General features: G+C 42.3%; 1 protein-coding gene across 1 annotated transcript in view; it reads left to right on the top strand.

Moving 5' to 3' along the window:
* IGHMBP2 (immunoglobulin mu DNA binding protein 2) overlaps nt 1-25,866 on the top strand; it is an 87,356-nt gene that overhangs the window by 15,270 nt on the left and 46,220 nt on the right. Inside the window, exons 5-7 of the mRNA XM_063117047.1 lie at nt 7,561-7,724; nt 9,457-9,657; nt 22,453-22,600. Coding sequence (XP_062973117.1) covers nt 7,561-7,724; nt 9,457-9,657; nt 22,453-22,600 — 513 coding nt within the window. The remainder of the gene's footprint in view (nt 1-7,560; nt 7,725-9,456; nt 9,658-22,452; nt 22,601-25,866) is intronic.

Genomic DNA, 25,866 nt, shown 5'->3' with positions numbered 1-25,866 from the left:
GATCTTGATCTTCTGGTAAAACATAAAGCAGATCCTGTACACCTGCAGTTTTCCCTCCCCTGCAATGGGGCATGTTGTGTAGTTGCCTAGCTATTGTTCACATGGTTTCTTCTTACCCTTCCTTTGCAATTGAACTCTTACTGACTTCAGCTGGGAAGTTACATCGCTATGTTGCCTTAACTTAAAGCGTTACTGAAAACACCAATGGTCTCCAGAGCACCCATATCAGGCAGTGTTCTGTGAGCTGGACCAATTGCCAGTTCCGTGGGCCACCAGTTGCCAGCCCCCACCCTAGCTGATGTGCTGTTCCACAGAAGAACAAAACTATTCCCCAGAATTCTGGAATCCATATGCCTCTGTGAGTTGGGCAAACCTTACTGACCCAGCATCTCGCAGGGGTGTTGTTTGATGCAGTAGGTTCAGAAATTAATGGAGAACAGGCAGGCAGTGGCAATTAGCCAGGATGGTGGCAAGAGCCAAACGTGAGATGTGACCCACCAAGAACTTGGGGAGTGTAGCCTCCATTCATTTTAATGAGGCTGGTCCAAGTCCTGACGGCAGTGCCTCACACCCACTTTAAACCTTCCAGCTTCTATTACTCATTTCTGTTCTATGTTATCCAGATAGCAAACCCAAGTCCTGCTGTTAAGAATCATCATACATAAACAGGTCTGAAGTTACAGTTAATACCTGACAGGTGCTTTTCTTAACTCTGTGAACTAAATAATCCAGATCTCAGGAAGAATGCCTGGAAGGAAAGGTCACAGTCTTTGCGATATTCCCTTTCTAGTGAACAATATAGTACATAACTACTAGTTTCATTCAGCCACTGGCACATGTTTTCTGATGCAGGTGTTTGCGAGAAGACGGGGCTATGTATCTAAGGGCCAATCAGCATGCTCACAAAAAGCACATGGTAGAGCTCACCTGGGACTCTCCCATTCAGAATGCAGGTTGCAGAATCTATTTAAATGAGACAAACCATGTGAAAATCTATCTGCATACAGAAGAGTAGCTCAGGAAGGAGAAGGTGAAGACTAGCCTTCGGGCTGTAAACCTTATATAAATGATAGCTGGTGACCACCAGAGGTCAGCATTCTCCTATGATCCTCGCATGCAATAGCCACGCTGTTGCCTCCGTTCTCAGTTTTTCCTGAATTGTATTTACTCCATTTTGTGAAGTATTCTATATGAAGGAATTATTTGCGTAGCTATGTAATGGATGGGAAAGTCCTGGGGTATCAAGGAGGCCCTGAGGAGCTTGCTTTATTTATATTGTTGTCTACTTCAGAGCAATTTCTTCTCTGGTCATACCTGTTTTGTCTTGAATTATGGTTCCCTGCCCATGTCCCCCTTTGATAGCTGATCCGAGGAGGTACTAGCCAGAAGCTCCAGAACTTTGGAGCTGCCTCTTAAGAGTCAAGTGACCCTGGCATGTCTCTCTTCCCTCCATAACTTCCTGGATCTTTTCAACCATCTGTCAGGTATGCTTTAAGGTGATTCCTACATTGAGCAGGGGGTTGGACTTGATGGCCTTATAGGCCCCTTCCAGCTCTACTAGTCTATGATTCTATGAACTCTTCGCTCTATTTAACTCTTTGCAGGGTCTTGACTTGAGCTACCTTGTAGCAGTCCCAAGTCCTTTGGCTGCTCTTCTAGTAGCTGACTGTACAGGCTGTTCAAAGAGAGCCCTCCGTGCCTTATTGACTAGCTTACTAGCTTTGATATATAACATCAGTGTCTTGAATCCCCTCATCATGCCCTGTATTGTCTGCCTGCTTTTATGGATCATCTCCTGTGGGTGACATCAGAGGCCCCAACTTGGTCAAGACTAAGTCCCTGTGAGGCTGACTTCCTTGCCAATACTCCACGTGATCTTTGCCATTAGTCCACGTAGTCATCTGTCCACATAGAACTGTATGGCACACTGCTCCAAGATCAACCAGGTTTTGTAGGCGTTTACGTTCAAAAATCAATTCCTATAATTCCATTACCACCTGTAGAAGTAACTACGCTGCAAGCCAATTTAAACTACCAAATACTGGTGTGGGGCATAAAACTTTAGGAACTATTTTGCTGGCTTTCTGCTAGTCTGACTCTTTGGGTTACTTCTCTAAGTTGCTGTCTAGTGGGCTTTCCAAAATGCTTATCTGTGCAATGCCAGGCCACCTTCCATTCAGACAGCATCATGGACCACTGTACGCAGTTGTGAGCAGTCCTCGTTGCTCCATGCTTCAGCGTCTAGCTTAACAGTCCTATTAATCCTCTAGTGAAGTTCGCTTGCACTGCAGGGCCAGAAGGGGGCTTCCCAATGCTACCACTTGAGCTACCAACATCCTGAGTAGTGCAAGCCATAATTTGCCTTTACTGAAATTATAAACTATGGTTTGAACTTGCTGTCCAAAGCAGAATTGCAAACCAATCACAATTTAGTTATGTAAGAGTACAGTGGCTTTCTGGTCCATTTCTAATGCTGGGTGTATTTGTAATTATTGTTGGAATAAAAACATATGTGTATACTTCTAACAGTGCAATAGTATTCATGTCTACTGAAAATGCAATGGGACTTACTTGTGAGTAGACATGTACAGGATTACACTATAAGTTTCACAGATATACAATTGTATCTGCTAAGTTGTCATAATACACTTGCATTTTAAAATTATTTATTTCATTTCATTTATTTCATTTTGACCCATCAGCCAAAGCGCTCTGGGCAGTTTACAAAAATTACAAAGCAAAAATATACATAACTTTAACATACACAATTTAAAAACAACTTTGAACAGCTAAAAACAGTTACAGTAAGATACCAGGACCTGATAAAACAACTGCTATTAAAATCCCACCATATGCTGTCAAATGTCTGGGAGCAGAGGACAGTCTTAACATGCCATCAAAAGGATGACCATGTTGGCACAAGGGGGATCTTAGTAGAGAGATCATTCCACAACAGGAGGGCTACCATCAAGAAGGCCCTCTCCCATGTCATCCTCTGAGCCACCCCTTGGAGGAGGCAGTCTGAAGAGGGCCTCAGATAACAATCATGGTGTATGGGTAGGTTGGTTCATATCTTTAAAGTAGTAAAATAAGTTGCATACATTTCAGTACCCCACCCCACCCCACCCCACCCTGGCAATGTTTTCTGTGTTTTTTCAGTATGTGGGGATCCAGTGGGGAAGTTTACATGTCTATGACTAACGTTTCTGTATACCGTGAAAAAAGTACTTTTAAATACCTGATTGAAATTAGTTACTTTAAATGAGTGCATTTCAAAAAGCCACTGAGAGTTCATTGTCAAAGTTGAGTCCCTGCGATTTAACAGTACGGTACTTTCCTTTGCATTGCTAATGTCATGGCATCATACCTCCGTTAGCTCTATGTTGTCCTTGAATTTGTTCTTATAAATCCCAAGTGTGCTGTGGTTCTGTCAAGTGGTAGTTGAGGTTGAAAAGTATGTGGCTTGGGCTCCATCTCTTGCTTGGCTGCTTTGCCTGCTTGTTCTCATTCTGCATCTGATGAACTGATGCATGGATCTGATTCCCCCCCACCCCACCCCATTCCATCTTGTTACAATTTTGGGTCCAGTCCAAAAAGCTGTGGAGCCATAATCATTTTTTGAAATTCACAAAGCAGAAACATGATAGCTTTGCCTTCTGAGAGAGTATAGTCAAAATATTGGGACAACATTATCCTGCCACCACAAGAGCTAGAAACATTCCCCCCTCTCCACAAAAAATGTCAAAGGGAATACCATTTTATATCAAGTCTGCAGGAAATGGTCTTAAATGGTGAACATAGAGTGAGTGATTTTTTAAAAAATGGACAGCTGATGTTTAAAATGCTAGAAGTGACCTTTTAAAGTTCTTCATCTGATCACAGCAAACCATTAAAAGTAGAGGTTGATGTTACTTGCAGATTCAAACTTTCTTTTAAAATAGCAAAAATAGTTTAATAAGAAATGTTGCTTGGGTTTGGTCTTGTATGAGAGAATCTGGCAGTCAGAAAGTTAAAATCAACTTGCACTAGTTACTAATTGTTTACTTTTTATTAAGGTTTGCTCTAAACACCTATGCTTAAAGAAGGGTTCTGTGTAATTCTGAAATTTGCTTCCTGTGTATTAAACAATACCTGCTAGCTGTATTGTTTTACTTGTTCAGTGAGACCATCACTGCTAATTAGGCCCTAAAATAATAAGCCTCATAGTAAAACTATGATTTGGCCATCCTGTGTATCCTGCAAAACAGCCTCAGAAGCGTCTCCTGATTGGTCATCATAGCAGAAATGCCCAAAGCTGAATAGATTTGGAGACCAAGCTCTTTTCCTGCCAATTATGGAATGATCTCCCTAATGAGGCCTGCCTGGCGCCAACATTGATATCTTTTTGTTGCCAGGTTAAAACTTTTCTCTTTTCCCAGGCATTTAGCAATATGTGATGAGCTTTACTGATCCTAGATTTGTTTTTTAAGCTGTTTATAGTTGTTTTAAATGCATGTTTATGTGTATGCTGTATGTTTTTGTAGTTTTAAATTTTGTATATTGTTTTTAAGTGTTTTAATCTTATGTAAACCTCCCAGAGAGCTTCGGCTATGGGGCGGTATACACATCAGAAAGGTCACAATTATTCCATAAGTCACATCAGTCACTGGCATCACTATACAGAAAACCTTCAGAAACTGGGCCTACCAAAATACATCCACACCAACATCCAGAAAGCAGTCATACTTAAAACATGCTCAATTGACAGGAAATTCCTGAATCTGTAAAAGACAGCATGACTTGGCAATGCTTATCGTGTCTGTCTAGAAAAACCTCCATGAGCGAGAAAGAGATAATAATAATATTTAGAACAAACAACCTCTTTGGAGTCTGGTTTAGCAAAGGTGGCATGGTTACCCTTTTTGATGAACCAGCTCCCAATGGATACAGAAGAATAAAATTCTCCGTTCAGTGTCTTTTGCCAGCCTGAAATTAAAAATGCCTGTTCCATGTAGCGTTTGCCAAACTAACGACGGTGGCAACTCCTACTTACCAACTGTTCCTTTTTGTAAAAACTGTTTTTTATATATTGATTTCCTCTGGATCTTGGAGTCCAAACATTCTTCTGCTTATTACTGCAACATTCTGATATCAAACAAGCAGAGGATTAAAGGACTAAAGACCACAGCTATATCCTTTCTCCTTTATCATTTTGCAATTGAAAGGGTCAAGTTGGGATGATGAGGTGAACTCTTGAAACATATATTTGAAGATGCATGCAACATTTTTGGAGCCGTGAGGACGCTCTGAAGGTGTCCTCATTCTGTTCAGTACAAATGCACCTTTCCTCTCCATGGACGAGCTTTGGGGGAAAAACTGCTTCTGCAAATTTGAAGGAGCAGCTAGCTGTGCATGGTGCTGATTGGCAGCCCGTCCACCCCCATCTCTCAAGAAATCATTGTACTCATCCCCAAAGCAGGTTTGCACTTGTTTCAAAAGAAAAGAGGATGGTGTCGAATGATTGGATAAGTGCACAGATATTCATGTCATATTTTAAAAATTATTCTAAAAATGTGGACAGGGGAACTTGAAGATAGTGAAGCCAAGCCGGCATTCTGTTTGTTCATATGCATATCTGTCGACTTAGTTTAAAAAAAACCCTCCCCTTTGCTGAGAGACATGTTGTTGGCACTCTCTTTTTATATCCACCACAGGAGAGCTTGGCTATAAATTTTGCAAAAATCCTTCTCCTTTGAGCTCTCCACTCTACCTGCAGTAATGCAAGTACTAGGTTTGCGTAGTTCCTGCTTCTAAAACAATATATGCAAGATACTGGAGACGCACCAATATTAAAAGGATGGATACACAAGATGGGGAATATGTTTTAGGCTGAAATCATATGAACCTTAACACACGGGGCAGCAGGCCAAAATTAGCTATTTTTCTTAAGAATTAGTGCTCATTTACTATTTTTTGAAATCAAATAAACATTAGCGTTGCCAATACTTCAACATGTTTTTTTGGGGGAAAGATTTAAATACATAAGCAAAGATTCTACATGCTACAATTAAATATAAATTTCAAAGAACTTTAATTTCATTCATCCTCGCTATTGGCTCGGTCATTATCAGTATCTCTGTCTAACGGGTTGAGGCTGATAAATTGTGTGACTTGCTGAAGGCAACCTCAGGAATTTTTGGCTGAGGAGGAATTTGACCCCCACTGCACTAGTCTCCCAGTTCCACGCTGGACTGTTCATAGAGTGCAATCCTAAGTGAATTTGGGGGAATAGGTAGTGGTGGTGCCAGCGGTGTGAAATGGCAGATCTTCTGCTAATTCCAAAACTCTGCTGTCTCATGCCGACCAGGGAAGGAAGTTGGGAGGAGGCTCAACGGAGCTTTTCAGGCTCACCCTTCTCGGGGAGATGCTTGTTAGAGGCATAATGCAAAATCCTGGAGACAAATAAAGGCCCCAATATTAAAAAAAATGAATGTACAATTTATTTATTTATTTATTTATTTATTTATTACATTTTTATACCACCCAATAGCCGAAGCTCTCTGGGCGGTTCACAAAAATTAAAACCATAATAAACCAACCAACAGGTTAAAAATGCAAATACAAGATGGGGAATAAGCTTTAAGCTGCAATCATATGTACTTTAACTGGGGCTAAGCTCCATTGAACACAGTGGCATTTAAGTGTGAGTAAACAGTACAGAGTATTGCATTGATAATGTTAAAACAAACACAGGGGAGAGCAGGCAAATACTCCAACAGGCACTGGAATGCTGCTGGCAGTAGACATACAGCTACAGAGCTGGGGCATAATGGGGGCCTCAAGGGCAGATGAGACCTCCCTCTCTGCTAGAATTTATTTATTTATTTATTTATTTATTTATTTATTTATTTATTACATTTCTATACCGCCCAATAGCCGAAGCTCTCTGGGCGGTTCACAAAAATTAGTCCTCAGAAAAGAAGTCCTCTTTTCTGGCGGAGGGGTGTCTTCGTGCGTCGTATTCCCCTTGGATGGCTGTCCAGAGGGGTTAGGATTGCTGTGCTCTCCATCTTTGGTATGGTAAATCTTGATCTTTTCTGCTCTCTACTTCATGGGGTGCTCTTAATAATTCTGTGTGGTCCTGACAAAATCTGCTTACACAGTGCTGGTGTTCAGCCTTTTAGCAAAGGAGTTGTGTGTATTTTTTTAATGAACTTCCTAGGAAGAACATGGTGGGACTACAGTAAAAGCAGTGCCCCTTTAAGATGCAGCATGTTGGCTGTCTGTTTCAACGCAGATTTTGATAATGATACAGAATGTCTGAAGACTGAGAATATTTGCAGCTAGACAGCTTTCCTTAAAGGAAGCCAGGAGTCAGCAGGGGTTCAATTGGGGAGCCTGATCCTTCTGAGAATTAACAAGGATGTGTCCCTTGGTTGGAAAGGTCATATTCTCACTATCCAAATCAGATCCACTTCCAAGAGGAGCCCCTTTATTTGTATTGTCCCGCTTTCTTTCTTGTGCAAATGTTCTTTGTGGGACTGAGATCTGAACAAATGCTCCTTCTGTTGCTTCTTGCAGAGCCGTTGAAGTTCTACAATGAATCACTGGATGCCTCACAGAAGGAGGCTGTTCACTTCTCACTGGCACAGAAAGAGGTTGCTGTCATCCACGGGCCACCGGGAACCGGCAAGACAACGACGGTGGTGGAGATCATCCTCCAAGCGGTGCAGCAAGACTTGAAAGTGAGCGTGTGGGTGCAAATCCCAAGGTGCCACACGACAGATCAGAGTGATGGCTTGTCCATCTCTTGGCACCAGCGGAAGGTTTTTCCAAACCTAATTGCTGTATGGGAGGGGATGGTTTTCTGGAGGAAGTTGCAGCGGGGAAGGGTTAACCCTCTCCATTCCAGCTATTACCCCCCACCCCATCTACAAATCACCCCTCCGCTGCAGTTAGAGTTGGGAAAATGCTTTCATGGGGCAATAGAAAACTTTCCCCCCGAAGCCTAATTGCAGCATGGAAGTAGGGGGATATTTGTGTGTATGTATATGAATAAGTGTGTGTGTGTTTGGATCTGTATGAATGCACGTGTGTGTGGATGAGAGAGAGTGTGGCATGGCCCTGCCTGCTTTAGCTTTGATCCCATCCACTTTTTGCAAGAGGGGCCATGCAGCTCCCTCTCAGGCCAAGAAAGTTTCCCCATCCCTGCCAGGGAGTTACCAGGGATGGAACCTTACATGTATGAAAAATGTGCTCTACTGGTAAGGTCTTCCACTGGGAAAATCTTCACAGATGGAGATGTGCAGCCATTTTACTCCTTGGTTAGAAGTCTGTCAGGACAAGCAGTCTCACCATTTCTGTACTAGTATCCCAACTATGCTGTCATTTCATTATTTATTATTTTTATACTGCCCAATAGCTGAGGCACTCTGGGCAGGTCAACAATTAAAACCATAAATTACAGCAGATCAACACATAATATCAAGCTTTACAAATTTAAAAATACCAAGTAAAACCAAAATAAACCCAGAAGCCATTACAGCCCAGGGAAAGCCTGTGTGAAAAGATGTGCTTTCAGGAGGCGTTCAAAGGATGTTACATTTTCCTTCTCCTGAACTGCACGAGGGAAGGTTTTCCAGATGGTGGGTGCTGCTGCAGCGAAGCAATCTGAATACCAGAAGAATTGGGTTAACAACAAGATGAGAGAGTTTCACTTCTCAGAACTCGCTTATTAGTGCAGTACACGTTACCCTCTTCATTATATTTGTCCCCTCAACTGTCACAATAACTGAGCAGTCCTCTTGTTCTCACATATCTAGGTTAGGGAATGGCTCAGGATAGATTGCGAGACACATACAGGGTTACCCCAGGATGGTCTGAGGCAGAACTGGTGTTTGAACCCATATTTCAAGGCATCTTAACCATAGATCTAAGATTCTCCATACTAACCTCACATTGTTTTGTATTCTTCCTGAAGCAAAACTGAAGCTTTCTTTCGAAAGCAACCCATGAGACATCCATTCTAGATTACTCAATAGTTCTAGGAACCTCTGAGGTTAGTAGGGTTGCCAGGTCTTGAGGCCCAGATCCTGAGACTCCAGAGCAGAGCCTGGCAGCTAAACGGCCACTCCTGGCATATTAGGGGTGAAGCCTGGGGAAGGGTGGAGTTAAGTCACATCAGGTAAGTCTGGGGAGGACTTTGGCTGTACATTATGCCTTATGTTGGAGCCTGAAGAACATAGGTGGCTGAATGAATAGCAAAAGCTCTTAAGCTTAGCAGAAAAAAAAAGCCTTCTGCCTTGATCCTGGCTTTTCACTCTGGCTTCTTCCCCCTTCAGGGGGTGTGTTGACAAACCCCCTGAAACAGCAGCTCATGCCCCGAGACCTGGGGTCTTAGTCTGGAACAACTTGAAACTAAAAGTTTTCAAAGCAGTTGAATTAACACTTTTTTAAAAAAATGTGTTTCTCTCCAAGGTCCTGTGCTGCGCTCCATCTAACATTGCAGTTGACAACTTGGTCGAAAGACTTGCTGGCCATAAGTTGCGGATCCTGCGCCTTGGTCACCCAGCTCGTCTCTTGGAGTCCATCCAGCGCCATTCTCTTGATGCAGTCTTGGCACATGGGGATAATGCTCAGATTGTAGCAGATATCAGGAAGGACATTGATCAAGCATTCGTAAGTGTTTTGTTTTCTTTAAAAAAAGATAACTGTTTCATAGGATATATTGCTAGTATGTGTGGTAGCTAGAAGTACAATGCAGTCGGAATCAGTCAAGGTGTGTAAAAAATTCAGAATCCTGGGGTTGTTGGCAAGCATCTAGCCCTCATTGTTGTGGAGGAAAAAGTTGGCAAATGTATGGGCAGTGGTAGGCTGAAGGGTCAAAATTGGGATAATAAACATTTATAATGGGACCTGCAACCAACTTTTGCAAAATGTGGGCCTCCCTCTTTTCAGAATACTCCATTTGATTCCCCCTCCCACCCAGCTTTCCATCTCTGCCCCAACTGTTAGTCATCATTTATTTATTTATTGCATTTATATACCGCCCCATAACCAAAGCTCTCTGAGCAGTTTACAAAAGTTAAAAACAGTAAACATTAAAACAAATATACAAAGTCTAAAAACATAAAAAGCATAAAAACACACTATCCTTATAAAAACAGCTATTCTGGGGTCCTTTATTTGTTTATTTATTTATTACATTTCTATACCGCCCACTAGCCGGAGCTCTCTGGGCGGTTCACAAAAATGAGCGTTAAAAACAAACAAACTCAGCATATGTTGTTAAATGCTGTTAAATGCCTGGGAGAAGAGAAAGGTCTTAACCTAGCACCGAAAAGATAACAATGTGGGCGCCAGGCGGGCCTCGTTGGGGAGATCATTACACAATTGGGGGCCCACCACTGAAAAGGCCCTCTCCCTTGTTGCCATCCTCCAAGCTTCCCTCAGAGTAGGCACTCAGAGGAGGACCTTAGATGTAAAGCGCAGTGAGCGGGTAGGTTCATGTCGGGAGAGGCATTCCGTCAGGTATGGTGGTCCCAAGCCGTGTAAGGCTTTATAGGTCAAAACCAGTACCTTGAATTGGGCTCAGAAACGTATAGGCAGCCAATGCAGGCGGGCCAGAATCAGTCTTATATATTCAAACCGTCTGGTTTCAGTTATCAATCTGGCCGCTGCAGTGGCCATGCTCAGTCTTCCTTGGGGTGTATGGGGGGATCTGCCCAAGGTTTTTTCCCCTAAAGATTTTTTTCGTAAATCTGCAAACCATTGGATTCCTCCAAGCATGCTGATTTCCCCGCTTTTGTGCATGGATGGTGAATTTGGGGTGACATGAGGATCCATGGGTTCAGTATTAGTACAGACCTTGGGTTGGCAACACCTGTAGGTGCCCCAATGGCCACAAATACCTGCCCATCCATCTGCCGAGGCCTCACTCCTCCCAGTTTCGTGGTTTGTTTGTTTTTGAATTATTAAAACTTTAAAAAAAATCTTGCATGGCTGGAAAGCAAAGGTCCATCCCTCAGCTATTCCCCCTCTTCCTCCCCCCTCCAGATAAATGGGATTAGAGCATGCTTTGGAAAGGAGTGGAAGTGGGTGGAGCAGCTGAAGATTGGTGCTCTGCTTTCCACCATGCCCAGCTAGTTAGCTGAAACTGTGTTTTTTAAAAAAAATGAAGGAAAAGGGGCAGTGTCACTAAATGGTAAACCTCAGGGTGGGATGGGGAATGGGAGGAATTGGAGAGGGAAGCAGTGACCATGGGGGGGGGGGGTGCCTGGTGGTGGTGGGGGGGTTGGGGTTGTGGGGATTGCCTTTGTGTGTTTGGCCCATTTGTCTGTGCTAGTTTGTTTGGGGGGTTGGGGTCATTTTGCTTTTGCATGTATATTTGTTTTGGGGTAGTTTTTTGTTGTGTGTATGTTTTGGGGTTAGGGGTTCATTTTGTCAATGTGTTTGGTTTTGGGAAGGTGAAATGGGTATTTTGTTGTGCTTTGTGCAGACAAACATGTGATTTGACATTTGGGGCTCAGATCCAGTCTCTGCTTTGTACTTACTTTCCTAAGGAAGTTACTTGTCCTTTGTGACTAGGTGGGTGTCAGGAGACTAGGCAGCCTTCTGTAGCAGCCATTTTGTTATGGAGGCAGTGCCTATGTCACGTTTCTCAGATTTCCAAACAAGTCCAGAAAGTATTGAGACCCCCCTGATAGAGGAATATAAGAAAATGCCTTATATTGAGTCAGACCATTATTATCATTATTATTTATTGGTGTATCTAGCCAGTACTGACTGGCAGTAGGTCTCCAGGGTTTCATGCAAGATTCTTTTTTATGGTATGACATTTATGGTATGACATTACAGTTACTCTGAAGGAAGCCCTGTGAGGGAAGAGCAGCTTGTATTTGCTCTGGATTGATTGGTTGCATTCATATCCTGCCTTTTTTTCCTCCAAGGAACTCAAGGTGGCGTACATAATCCTCCTCCTCCTCTCCATTTCTATCCTCACAACAACAACCCTGTGAGGTAGGTTGGGCTGAGAGTCTGTGACTGGCCCGAAGTCACCCAGTGAGCTTCCATGGCGGAGTGGGGACTAGAACCTGGACCTCCTGACTAGGGATGTGCTCCGCTTCTAATCGGACCGGAGAAGCAGGAGCGGAGTGGGGGGCTTCGCCTGCCCTTAAGGCGGAGGCGAAGAGGATTGGGGGGCCGGCGGAGCGTGGCGAAGAGGATCGAGGTGAAGGCGGATCCTTCGCCTCGATCCGGAGCTCCGCCGGAAAGGTAAGTGGGGTTTACCGGGCCCTGTCGCTGTCGCCCATGCGGCGACAGCGGCAGGGCCTGGTAACCCCCCCCCCTCTCCCTTACCTGCCTCCATCCGCGGTCCGTCAGCGTCTTCAATTGAGCCCTTGGTTCAAACAGGAAGTCTGGGCCGCTTGTGGCCGAGACTTCCTGGTTGAACCGCGGGCTCAATTGAAGACGGCGACGGACCACGGACGGAGGCAGGTAAGGCCCCCCTCTCCCTTGGTCCCTTACCGGGCTCTGCCGCCGTCGCCGCACGGGCGGCGATGGCGGCAGGGCCCGGTAACCCCCCCGCCCTCCTCTCCCGGCCTTACCTGGTGCCACTCCCCTCCACTGCGGAGCTCCGATTCGGAGCCGGAGCTCCGCGGCGAAGAGGAGTGGAGTATAGGCGGAGAGGCGCGGAGAGGAGCGGGCTGATCCGAAATTTTCGGATCGGCCCGCGGGGCGGAGCGGGGGGTCCGTGCACACCCCTACTCCTGACTCACAGTCCAACACTCTAGCCACTACACCACACTGTCTGCTTCCCTAGTCATTTTCCAACCCCATTTTATTGCCCTTACAGTCTCAGTGCCTGGAAGGAAAGTATGCAGAAGTGTTTCATTCACATAATTCTTACTACAGGATGGGAGAGTTCCAGAACTTGGAGAGACATTTCTGTATGGTTCTCCTTCCCAGATTCCTACAATCTCCATCAATACCCCTATGTTTGGGACCTGCTGCTCCCTCTTTTTTCTTTCTCCATCTGTGTGATAGGAAAGTGAAGTTTCTCAATCACTCGACGTTTATGCTCCTTTTAATTCTGTTTTCTCATCACTTCTCATAACAGCTCAGGACCCACATAACCCAAGAGCCATTTATCTGGTTATGATCTGTGGAAATGGGTCAGTGCCAATTATTAGTGGTTTCTTCATCACTTCCCGTAACAGCTCAGGACCCACATAACCCAAAAGCCCTTTATGGCTTATCTGGTTTTGATCTGCGGAAATGGCCCAGGGCCATTTATTGGTGGTTTCATTGAACTGAATGAGGCTGTTTCACACACATACACATTTCACACATCATCTCAGGAACAAACCTAATTTGGCCACCATGTTTGCATTGCATAGAGACCGTAGCATGCCTGTATGATAAATGTGTTCCTGAACAACTATTTGTTACGGTCATACATTATACACCTAAAAATACACTAAGAAATAAAATCTTAAGTGAATACATTAAAAAAATGTGAAGCAGTCCTAAATTTTTGGTCCTCACTCAGTTCTTAGTGCTAGATGTGATGCCTGGTTATGTGATATAGTGTATTTTACAGGTTGATATGTTTATATATGATGATGTTGTCAATGTCAATTATATAGAGTGAATATGGTAAATGAGTTTAGGTGGAGGTGGGGGAGAGTGCATGGAATGTTGGTGTATCAGTGACTGATTGGTGGAGGGCATGAGTTAACAGGGTATTAAAAATGAAAAAGAGTGTGAGTGGTCAGGGAATTAGTGTCAGAGAGTGTAGGGATGGGCTTTTTTTTAATTTTAGGGTTAGAGATTGAGGGAGGAGTTGAGAATAGCCTAGGTATTATTTAAAAAAGGATAACTTCAGTGTTTATTTTAACACACAAATACATCTGATTTACCATTTAAAAGTGTTAACAAATTATCATTTATTTTTGTTCTCCATTCAAGATAGGCTCAAAATGAGACAAAAGGTATATTATTGGGAATATGTGGTGGCAGCGGCATTGAGAGTGGTCAAAGAATAGTAGGGGAAGCAGCATTTCCTTGATCTGGTCTTTGAGTGTATAAGTGGTAAAGTTTGAAATGAAAGGATAAACTTCCTGTAATACACAGAACACGTATCCATAGCTTCTGGGAAGGGATCTCGGGGAGGGGCACGACACTAGCCTAGTTGTAACTGGCTGTATTTATTTATTTATTACATTTTTATACTGCCCAAAAGCCGAAGCTCTCTGGGCGGTTCAGAAAAATTAAAACCGTAATAAAACAACCAACAGGTTAAAAACACAAATATGATTGCCGGACTCATTGGAACAGCCCAGGACTAAGCGTAAACTCCTTCTTATTGGCACTTAGTGTGATTAGTGGTAGCACCTGTGTCTTTAACTCTTGCCTTTGCATCTACAGCGGCTCCTGAGACAAAGATGAGTCATTTAGCTGAACACAATAACAGCTCTGCTTTATTGAAGTGTATAGTAGTTATATGGGGTTAGTCCTTGAGGAATTCTTTTTATCCATTTCCTTCATTCTTCTGATCCACCAAAATAGAGACTGCAATATTTAAGCTGTATCAGTATTTAAGTTATATCAATAGTCTTGCATCTTAAACCTGATGGAAAAAAATTCGCTAACTCATTTTGTAACTGAATTTGCTTCACATCCTGCCCAACCCTGCTTGCCTAGCAAAATCAGTAAAACAAAGTATTAAGAGTTCTTTCTCATCCTCTTTATTTAATTTCCTATTTCAAACTGGATTTAGAATGTGGCACTAATTTAATTGGGATAATAATGCTTTAATATAAATTATTACATTTCTTTCCTAGTGACATCGTCCAAGATGGCTTTGTGATTGCATTAGAGGCACTGTGCTGGGAAGTCGCCCCTTGTCATGCAGAGGCATCCCTGGCAATGGGTGCCAAGTCAAGGCCAGGCCACGCTGCACTGTTCCATCCTGAGCCCCTTTAAATTCCAGGGGAAAGATCCTTTATCTGATGTGCTCCCTAAAGCCTTTGCTTCTTTAGCACCTCCAACAGTACTTTTACTATTATTTATCATCTTATATCACATTCTTATTTACAAAGTGTTTTATAGTCTCTATTGTGCATATTGTCACAAAACACACACAGGTTCCCCACCCCTCCCCTAAACCTTGGCCAGGAATTAACTGTGATGGAACAGCACTTTGAGTATGAGGATGCAAGGTGGGTAAGCAACTTAAGAGAAGGTTATACACTTTAAGGAGGAGAGGGTCAGAGATTTTCACCCCAGGTCCCCGGTTGCTGATCCCTACCCAAAAGCCTCTCTAGTAAAATGCTAACCGGCAAGGAATTTTCTGGCATCATCACATCAACTTGCGCTGCATCTGCAAATTCACAGGACTGTCTCTGCAATGCAATCGAGCGCCACGTTATTATTTTTTGGGTGGGTGGGTGTGGTACAAATAGAAAATGGCTCGTAGATCTGTAAAAAATCATCCGCAGTTGCCCCTGCTTCCTTAAGCTTTTCATGCAAGGCTATCATTTCTCATTCTCCTATGGAGGTGTGGTTTTTTTCCTTTTGGAAAATGGAGTTCTGGAACAAGATGTTACAATGTGGCGTCCCCCTCTCCCTGTCTGCAGCCCCTTGATTCCATTCCTCCCCCATTTTGGTTTTCCATCCCGTGTGCCCCAAGTGCTTCCAGATGAAGTGTTCATTGTGCAATCGCCCTGCTTTAACCACAGAATTTTACAAGAGAGTCCAGACGTCATCTCCCATTTGTAACCCATCTCCTCTGTCTTTTTTTCTTACCATAAAAAACAAATCCATTAAGGAGGGGAAGACGGAATAGTTGCACAACGTCTTTTGATCAGTAGCGCTAGGGGCTGACTGCCTGGAAGCCAGCGTTCTGTGGCTCCCGATCACGTTCTGTCTGCATTAGGCTGTTTTAGTACCTCTCCCTCCCTTTTTCTACTTCTGCAAAGCTTTCCCCAAGTCTCCTAACACCTCCCTCTCACGTGTGGAGGGTGCCATTTTTGGCTACCTAAGGTCCAGCACTTGGGGAATTGAGATCATGATTATCTTTTGAAGGCCAGTAGTTCTGAAAGGTTCTTAGGTTTGCAGGGTGGTGGTGGTGGTGGGATGAAGCTGGAGCAGAAGATGAGCAAGGATGGACAGATGAATTGAGTCCCAAGCCAGTTTGAATGCAAACAAAGTAGAATTTGACTGATTTTCTTGGTGGTTTTTGCACATCAAGAGCATTGGTGTCTGGTCTGCACAATTTATGACCCATGGAAATAAGTGCAGCCCACCAGGCACTCACCATGGGCTGCCAAGTGCTGGGCAACCCCACTGTATTGGCGGTCTCTGGCAGGCAGAGGTAAGAATGTTTATCGCACCTCTTTGGCTTGATGGTTCACAAGCTGTGCAGGTCTGAACTGTGCTGTCATAAATCTGGGCTCAAATAGAATGGGCATAAACAAGAAAATGCTGATGAGGAAATGTCAGGGATACTTATGGTCATATTTCCGTGCCCATATGCAGCATGTTGGAGATAAAGTCAAGTACGTAAGAGAGAGATGGTAGGTAGAATTCAATATAACAATAGCTACCTTCCTGAGGGCTGTTCTACTGCATGAACTTAATTGCCACAGAACACTCTCAGCCTGTGTTCCTGGTCTTTGTGGCTGAGATACAACCTATTCTCCAAGCCCCAGTGACAGCAAGAGATTTCAGGAGCTACTTTCCACGAACTTGTTTACTAAAAAAAGAAAGAAAAAGATTTGTCACAAAAAAGGAGGCTTTAACTCTTAGTGCCCTGAGGCATAAGTGCTCCCTGCTTTTTCTCTGCCATTCCACAGGACAGGTGCCTGCTTGTGAATTAGGTTTGCCTCATCAAAGCTCCCAAAATAAAGGGCAAACTGAAGTAGTGATGTTTTATGGAGTGTTATGGAGCAAGGGTGTTCAGAATTGAGGGATATCCATTATGTCCTTTGGAAGCAGTGGTGGTCTGAATGAAAGCAGTACAGTATTCCTTTAAATCATAGTGGTAAGCAAATTAAATTAAGACCAACTGGTTAACCCCATGGGTTACTGTCATTTATTTGTCCAATACTCCACATTATAATATTCTCCATACTGAGAGCTGATGTGATGTGGTGGTTAGTTAACATGTTGGACTAGGACCAGGGTTCAAATCCCTATTCATCCATGAAGTCGATTGACTGACCTTGAGTCCAGGCACTCTCATCACTTTCAGCCTAACCTATTTTACAGGCCTGTTGTAGGGATAGAATTTAGGGGGCAGCCATGTACACTGCTGTAAGCTCCTTGGAAGAGCTTGTTACAGAATACATGGCTGCCCCATTTTTATTATTATTGTTATTGTTATTGTTTCCCATCTAATATGAAATCAGTGCCTTCATACTGACAGAAATGGAGCCGAAATGGAGCCACTAAGAAACCAAAGGGATTTAATCCGCACACTCAGGGAATACCAAGGTTTGCAGAAGTAGACACATTTTTTTTTAAAAAAAAAAACACCACCCACCTATTCCCATAATAAAAGCAGCCCAACAAAGACTGAACAGCTTCACTGAATACAAGGAGTCACAGAAAGTTGATGTGTCAAATAGAAAAAGGGAAAATAAAATAAAATTCAGGGAGCAGAATGAATTAGCTTGCTCAAATTTTTAACAGCTCATGATATCCTTGAGGAAGACATGCCCAGCTGGTTGGAACCCTGAACAGGAGCAGTCCTTTTCAGGGGTTAGAATGCAATGCAAAATTTTGTGAATGTTCCACTGGTAGTGGCGGCGGTGATGATGATGATGATGATATCGTCGTGGGAGCTCAAGATTACCCTCTTCCTCCTGCTAGCCTCAGCAATTTGCCTCTTCTACCATGTCCAGAAAGTGTTCTTTTTATAATAATCTTTAATCACCAGAGAAAGGGGATGGCATAGACCTTATTCCCCATTTGGGAGAGTTTTGAAGAGCATCATCGTTTTGAGAGTTTAGAGCCCTTACAAAACACATTGCAGTAGAAGGGGTCTTGCCTCTCTCTCACCAACCAGGAATCAAAGAAGGGTGCTGCTGCAGCCATGTCACCTCTATTGGCTTTGTACATTTTGTACAGTTTTCTGCTTTCTTTTTCAGAAAGTTATGTTTTTGCAGTGTTGTTCACTAAAAGTAAAATAAAAGGTCCAGGATAGGTGAAGTCATAGCTTTTAACTGATATTTTTCTTGGTGTAGGAGTATGCAATACGTTTTTTTATATGGGATTTTTCTTGATTTCTGAACATTTTTCTCTCAGTTTGTTGCTCTAAGACCTGTAAAAGCAATTTCAAAATTATTTGTTAGGGTTTAAAAGCAATGGATAGGAACCAAGAATACCAGGTGAGTATTGCTTTTTGAAATGCTTGCAAGGTAGCTTAAAAATTGCAATGCTCAGAGAGAGAATATACGCTGGCAACTTAACCAGGAGTTGACATGAGAAGGGAAGAGACCATCTTTCACATTTCCCCCATTTGCTTTAAGGCAGGGGTAAGGTGAAGGTAGATTTTCACATACTGGTAGATTGCTGGATGATTTACAGTAAATTGGCAAGCATTTCTCTTTCCCAGTGATTTATCTATAGCAACAAGAAATATGTGTTTCTCTCTTTAAATTAGGCTGTTAAACCCTGATTTGAAATTATTCAGATGTAAATTTGTGTCATATATGCAAGTTATCCCAGTGTAAGGTTCATGTACAGTATAATTGATTCCACCCCTGGAGCCACCATTTTGCATCTGGCTCCACACCCAGCCACCATTTTGCACCTGAGTCCCATTGGTGGGCTTTGGGTTTCTAGGGAAAAGCAAAAGTGGATCCTGCAAATCTGAAGTCTGGCCGCACCTGCTTTAAGCATTTTGATAGAGCATTTTGGAGCATTTTGGAGAAGCAACAAATGAGACAATAGGATAGGCTGAAAGCTTGCTTAAGGCTGGCCAGTGACCTTTATAGCTGAGCATACCTGGGACTTTAATAACAATTCAATAAACAAAAAACCTACGGTTTACAAAACAACGTTAAGGCTGTACAGTTTTCAACCAAGCACGAAAAAGCAGGGAAATTGGGAGTTAAGGCTCACAAACCTTAACACCACATCCTTCCTAAGGAGGCAGAAAGTGCCAGTGAAATTCTCATTCTCCCAAAGCAGATAAACCATGAGGACAGGATGGAGAATAGGATATGCAGAGGTGACCGTGGGTTTGTGGAAAACTGATGACGAACAACTTAGAGCTACCTACTTCTCTTTTTTTGTTTAGAGCAGCCCTTCCCCAACATGGTGCCCTCCAAAGGTGTTGGACTACAACTCCCATCATTGCAAGTCAGTATGTCCCATGGCCGTGGGTCTCGCTCTCCCTTCTTCTCCCCCCCCCTCCTGGGAATCTGAGGCGCATGCACTGCCTTATCAGATTCCCCATAGAGAAACATTGAACACAAAAAAATAATAATTAAAAATCAACGGAACCGAATTTTTAAAAAAGAAAGGCCATTCCACCAACTAGAAGGACAGGGGAACACAATCCTGCTATCGGATTGCACGGTAAGGCTCCCAATTCAGAGCTTTTAGTGTGCAAAAAAATGGTCGCCACCCGGAACTAATCTGTGTTCATTTTGAGTCAGAGAGGCTTTTCCCACTTTTGGTCCTTTGAACTGCCATCCTGCCCTCAATATTTCACCAATCTTCTTGAAATGCGCAGGGTATGTAAAACCAGCATTTCTTTCTGGCAGGTCTCTGTTTCAGGAAGATTGGTGAAACATTTTCAATTTTATAAACATCAGAATGACCCACCCCTAATTACGGCCTTTAACAAGGTGGAATGCTAAAAGTATGCTTCATCCTTAACACTCTGCACACTACTGTGTGCAGTGTAATATCTAGTCCCTATATTGCACTGGTCTATGTAGCCTGGATCCAGAGACATGGCTGTGTCAAACTGTTACAGTAAACAGAAAAGAGTCTTATGGTACCTTAATGACTAACAGATTTATTGTAATTTATGCCACATATAGATTTTTAAATTTTTTTTTATGGAGAACTCAGATGAAACACTGATCTAATAAAAGAGACTGGTTTATCTTGTATTATTAAAATTCTTCTGCGCCCAATATGCTGACAGCTGTCTGTTTTGAACAATAATTGATATTAAGGCTATAAACCATTTACTGCAGTTTAATATAAAAATAAAGATTTTTTTCCTATGTTTTTAGTTGTTTTTATTTGCTTTTCCCCTTTCAGGGATAGAAACATTGGGTTTTTTAAAATAAAATATGAAGTTTAGGCAATTTTGACAGCAATCTGTTGACCAAGAAATAATTCAACTGCAGAGCGTATATTGCACATTCCTGAAGTAAGTGTAGAGTAGATTATTAGTTCACACTATATCCCTTGAGAACTTGGATAGAAGGACAGAGAAAGTAGGGTGTGGTTCAAGGATTTATTGGCTTGGATCTTAACTTGTTGCTTTGTGAACAGAAGGTGAGTTGCATCAATGCTGTGAGAACCATTCCCAACGTTCATGAGGGTATTTGTCCCTGGCAAAAGTACGAGGCATTTTCAGCAAATTTCTTCTCAGTGGACAAAATTGATTTATTTTCAGAGGAGGGTGGGAGACTTGTAAGAGAAGATGACAGAGGGTTTGCCCCCATTCTTTCCTGCCACAAACAAAAAACTTTGCTGCCACTTCAAACAACAGCAGAGCTAAATCAGCAGCCCAGCAGCATTATCTTCTCCCACAGAATGGTCTAATGGAAGTGAGTCAAACCCAGGGCCATTGTTAAGCTAAAAAGATTACTGCCCCATTAGCCAATGGGAGCAGCCATCATTCCCTCCCCCCTTCTCAAACCCCCCCCCCCCCACAATGCTCCTGAGAATGATGCTACATGAAGGCATCATTCCCATTGGGCCATTCTATGGGACACTGGAACACCACCAACCTGCTAATGATAGCTCTGTTGCCACTTGAAGTGGTGGCAAAGCTTTTTTTATGGAAGGAAAGTTGAAACTCCTCTGTCATCTCCTCTTAGGAATGGTAAGCCCTCTGCTCCCCCCAAATTAATCAATTTTGCCCCTCCCCTGAAAACTAGACCCTTTTTCTCATCTGTTTTCACCCCACCCCGAAAATTGTCAGAAATGTTTCTGAATATTTTGGCCAAGCACCAAGTTGCTCTCACTCAAGGGTTCCTTCCATGAGCAGAAGAGTCCATTCTTCAAGTGCAACTCTCTTTCCATAGACAGAAGCTCTTTCTGTTTATGGAGGAAAAAAGATAGGATCCCAGCCATTGTCTGTCTTCCTTATCTCCTAGCCAAATGTTGTTGGAGAAATCTGGACTTATTCATACAAAGCAGAGTACCTTACAACAACCTGTATCACAGTATTTTAGGTAGGATCCCTAGCTTAAGTGCATGCACCTGGTTCCTGCTTTTAGGGTTAGGTGTATCCCAGTTTGAACAGAGGTTTTCAACCAGTTAACACAGAACAATTTATACAGGCTAAACAGAGTTACCTTGACATGAAGGCATACCAAAGAATTAGAAGAAATATGGAAATCTTTTCTCCATCTTACTTTGCTGCCCATTTACATCTCTGATTGTTTGAATTTAAATATACACCTTCAAGCACCCAAGCTCAATCACTGGATTATTTATTTTGTGGGAGATTTCTTGGTATTGAGAGTTATTGTACTGTACAGCATGCTTGTTATATGACAAACCACATTAGGACTGTTTAACCACATATTGTGGACTTTGTTTATATGTATTAGTTGTGTGGAAGCACAGTGTATTTTTTAAAAATATATGTACAGTTAGAAAGTGTTATAAGAACCAGATGTTGCACTGCATTTTTACTAGTATTTTATAACCTGAGAAATTAACAACAAGGTTATTTGACACATCCATGTTGGGATAATATAACTAATTTATTATGTAAAATCTGGGGTTGTTCCCCTATTCTAAGGGATTAATGCAACTGAATTATATCTCTGCTTAGATTAAAAATTGCATTTTGTAGGGGAGGTAGGGATTATTGATTCTAGAACCAGAAAATATTATATATGGTCCATTAAAATCAAATCTCTAGTAAATATAAACTAAGTCTATTTCCCTTTCTCATCCAGATCTTTCTCGGTAGAGGCAGAAGGGCTGAACATCTAGGGCAGTATCCAGTGTTATTCCAGTCAGACTACAGCCATTCCATGCAATGGGTCTACTCTGTGTAGGAGTTCTATTGGATACTGTCCCTAGTACTGTTGATAGTATCAATGCTACATAATGTACTTTATGGGAGAACTTCTGCTGCTTTAATTATTACTTTGGCTGCTCTACATGGCATATAGCGATGTGCTGGGCTATAAGTTCTGCTGCGTTATTGACTGTTTTTTGTGTTGTTGTTGTTGTTTTTAAAAATCACCTTCATCTTTTCTGCAGGTGAAAACCAGAAAGACCCAAGACAAGGGGGAGAGAAGCCATTTTCTAAATGAGATTAAGGCACTGAGAAAAGAGCTGAAGGAGCGAGAGGAAGCGGCTATGACTGAAATCCTGGCAAAAGCTAATGTTGTTCTTGCAACAAACACAGGTTAGAGGAATGCTTCTGCTTTTTGCCTTTAAGGATGGTAAAATCAAATTACTGGCAGTTACAAATTTAGGCTGCTCTGCAATCCACTGTGTTATTGTGCTCCCATCAGGAACTCCAAAGATTGCATAGTGCATCTTTGAACTGATTCTTATCCCTATATCTTTAAGTCTACGAACAATAAACAGAATTACATTTAGCTAGCTAGTTTGCCTTTTTCTTCTGATCATACAGTTTCTGTTCCATGTTTGGATGATTAATCAATCCTGTGTGCATTAGAACAACATACACTAGTCTAGCACTAACATTTTACAAAGCATTGCTTACTACTACTATGTGCCAGCTAATGAGGAGAGGAAATCGATGCATTATTTATAGAACTAATCAGGGTCTTGGATCAGCAAAGCAGTGAATTACTTCTATTTGTAAGTATGTACTAATATGGCTTCTTGGAGAATAGCCCAATATAAACTGCTGCTATTGTGTTTGGGGAGCTGTTTGTGATCCCCAAAGTATATTTTACCAGGGAAACCTGGAGATAATTTTGTGTAGAAGACTGTATATAACAGTGTTGCAAACATGTGCAGAGATTATTTATGAACACGACACAAGCACCATATTAAAATCAATTTGTTACTGAAAAATATGTTTCCCTTCTGATTGGAACGCTGAAACAGTGCCTTAAATCTCTTGCAGCAGAGGGTTCTGGACAAGTAGAATACCTTTATCTGAAAATATCATTTAGACAACAAACTGTAACAGGTATTGCATTCATAGCCCAAGCCTTGTTGATTCAGTGACTCCTTTATCAGTTTATTATCTCTCTGCATGGAAGGTGCCCAGCCCTAATGGCTGCTGTGGCCACTGGTACATGAGCAGTATTCTGCCCTCTTAATTCCTACTCTTAGTGATGTGCTTAAGAAAGCTATGTTCACTTGTAGGAAGCTATGATCATGGTCCTTTCTAAGAAGCAGCATGTGCTTCCTGAGATGCAGAACTATAGTTCCAACTCCATGAGCAATGAAAATGTATTTTTGATTTTTAGTCAAAATCTTGACTAAAATCCTAGACAGAGAATGTCAGCATGTAGTTCCCACATCTTTGCACCCAGAGGGGATTTGTCACCAAATGACATGTGTCTGACCACCTCCTCAGTTTTGCGTGGATCCGATTTTTGTTACTGCCCACTCAGCTGATTCACAACTAACCTTCTCCATCAATCAATATTGAAACAGATTTCGGTTCATTTTTGGAGTCTTCTTTTTTGGGGCACATATGGAATGCCCCCCTCCAAATTCTTAAACTGATCTGTCTCATTATGTAACTTGCTTTCTCTGTGATACTTTAGGTATCTTTGACCCTGTTCAGACAATACACAAAGCAACGGTGCTTAAGCATTTTGAGCTAAACATTGTTTATGGCTTAGAGTGTCGAGTGAACCATTCCTAACCATGGTGGCTACATAACCACAGTTTAAACATGCTCGCTAACTATTTGCTGCAAAAACATTGGTGACCTATGGCTTAATGTGTTGTCTGAACAGGCCCATTGAGAGCCAGTGGGGTGTAGTTGTTATAGTGCAAGATCTGGGTTCTAGTCCCCACTCTGCTATGGAAGCTCACTGGGTGAATTTTGGCCTGTCACAGACTCTCAGCCCAATCTATCACACAGGGTTGTTGTTGTGAGGATTAAAGGGAGGGTATGAGGATTATGTATGCTGCCTTGGGTTCCTTGGAGGAAAAGGGCAGGATACAAATGCAATAAATAAGTAAATAAATGTTGCATTAGCTTTATATACCTCTGTTACGTACATGTTCAGACCATGAGATGCATTGAAACCTTCCAGTGGAAATCAGCCAGGGACAAGGCCTTATTACTTTGAAACATAAACTGCTGCAGTAGACTGATTTTTTTTCCTTTTCTTTTTAAAAGCATGTTCCAATTGAAGCAATTATCACATTGATATAATTGGAGGTAGAAATCACTATGACCTCTTCTTTCTATAGAATTGGTTGGTGCAAACCAGTCCTACTTCTGTCATCTTGTTGCCAAGCTCAGCAGAAGGAGAGCTTAATTGCTTCAACCCTGAGGGACAGAAATGACTTTTAGTTAACTGAGTTCAATACATTAGGATTATACCAGAGAGGCTGGAATGGAATAACACCTATCTTACCTGCATAATTATCCTTGCAAGATTTCTAGGCTAGGCCCCAGAGTTCTTTTATTTGGAGCTTAGCTCAGTACAGCATCAAAACCGAAGTCAAAATAGCATGACATAATCATATCAAGATAATATATAAAGGGAGAGCGTTATTTAAAGATTACATTTCATCTGGGCTTTCAACCTAGGCTGTGACCTGGTTCTCAATATCAACACAGCCCACCATGTTTTCAGCTTGCTGATCCAAGCTCCCTCTGTTGCTTCTCATGCTGTCCAAAACCCAGTGCAGGTGGCTTGTTGGAGTGGTTAAGCAACCACTACACAACCATACAATAGGCCAAGATTTCTGAGTGGTTCGTTAACCACCCCAATAACCTGGGTTCGGATGACATGAGGAATTCTGCTGGGACTGGTAATTATGCAAACCAGGCACGCACAGTTGGCTAACAAGTCACAGTAGCTTGTTAAACAACCTGTGATCATGCAAACCATGTGCGTGTCACATGTGCATCTAATGATTCAAACTCAAGCAGATTATTAGTTGGTGTATAGTAAAGGAATGAAATATTTTCTGTTAAAAGCCTGTCTCTGGCCTAGTTCATAAAAACTGTAGTTAAAGGTAAAAAAAATATTAAAATTAAAAAGGAGGTAAAACAATTCGAGGGCTATGCCACCTCAGTCTGCAGGACAAATTCTACCTGGCATCTGCACGGTCAATTTCTTTCCCATGGGGAAAGAAAACAGACACTTCTAAAACTGGCATTATTGGGAAGGAGGCTACAGTCTTTCTGCCTAACATCTAGTTTTGTGGGATGGTTGTTGTTTTAAATGGAGGTGTGCTCCATTGTGTGATTCTTCTTTCTAAAATTCAAAGTGGAACCATCTATCACCTCACCTGCTCTTTATGTGAATTAGGCCTCACAATACTGGCCATTGTAGTGTTTGTTGTAGGGAATTGGTAGCATATTACTAATTTTACATGGAAATCATCATGTGATATGCCTCAAATCGCCTGAAATTAGCAGGAAGCATATCAGAATAATCCTTTGGGGATTACCTCTGTAGGGACAGTTGTTGCTACTCTGAAAGAAGATGCAAGGCCTTGGTT

This window comes from Elgaria multicarinata, chromosome 2 (assembly GCF_023053635.1).
Source record: "Elgaria multicarinata webbii isolate HBS135686 ecotype San Diego chromosome 2, rElgMul1.1.pri, whole genome shotgun sequence".
Classification (NCBI taxonomy): domain Eukaryota; kingdom Metazoa; phylum Chordata; class Lepidosauria; order Squamata; family Anguidae; genus Elgaria; species Elgaria multicarinata.
The sequence above is the reverse complement of the archived record's forward strand: the minus strand, read 5'-3'. Positions and strand labels throughout refer to the sequence as shown.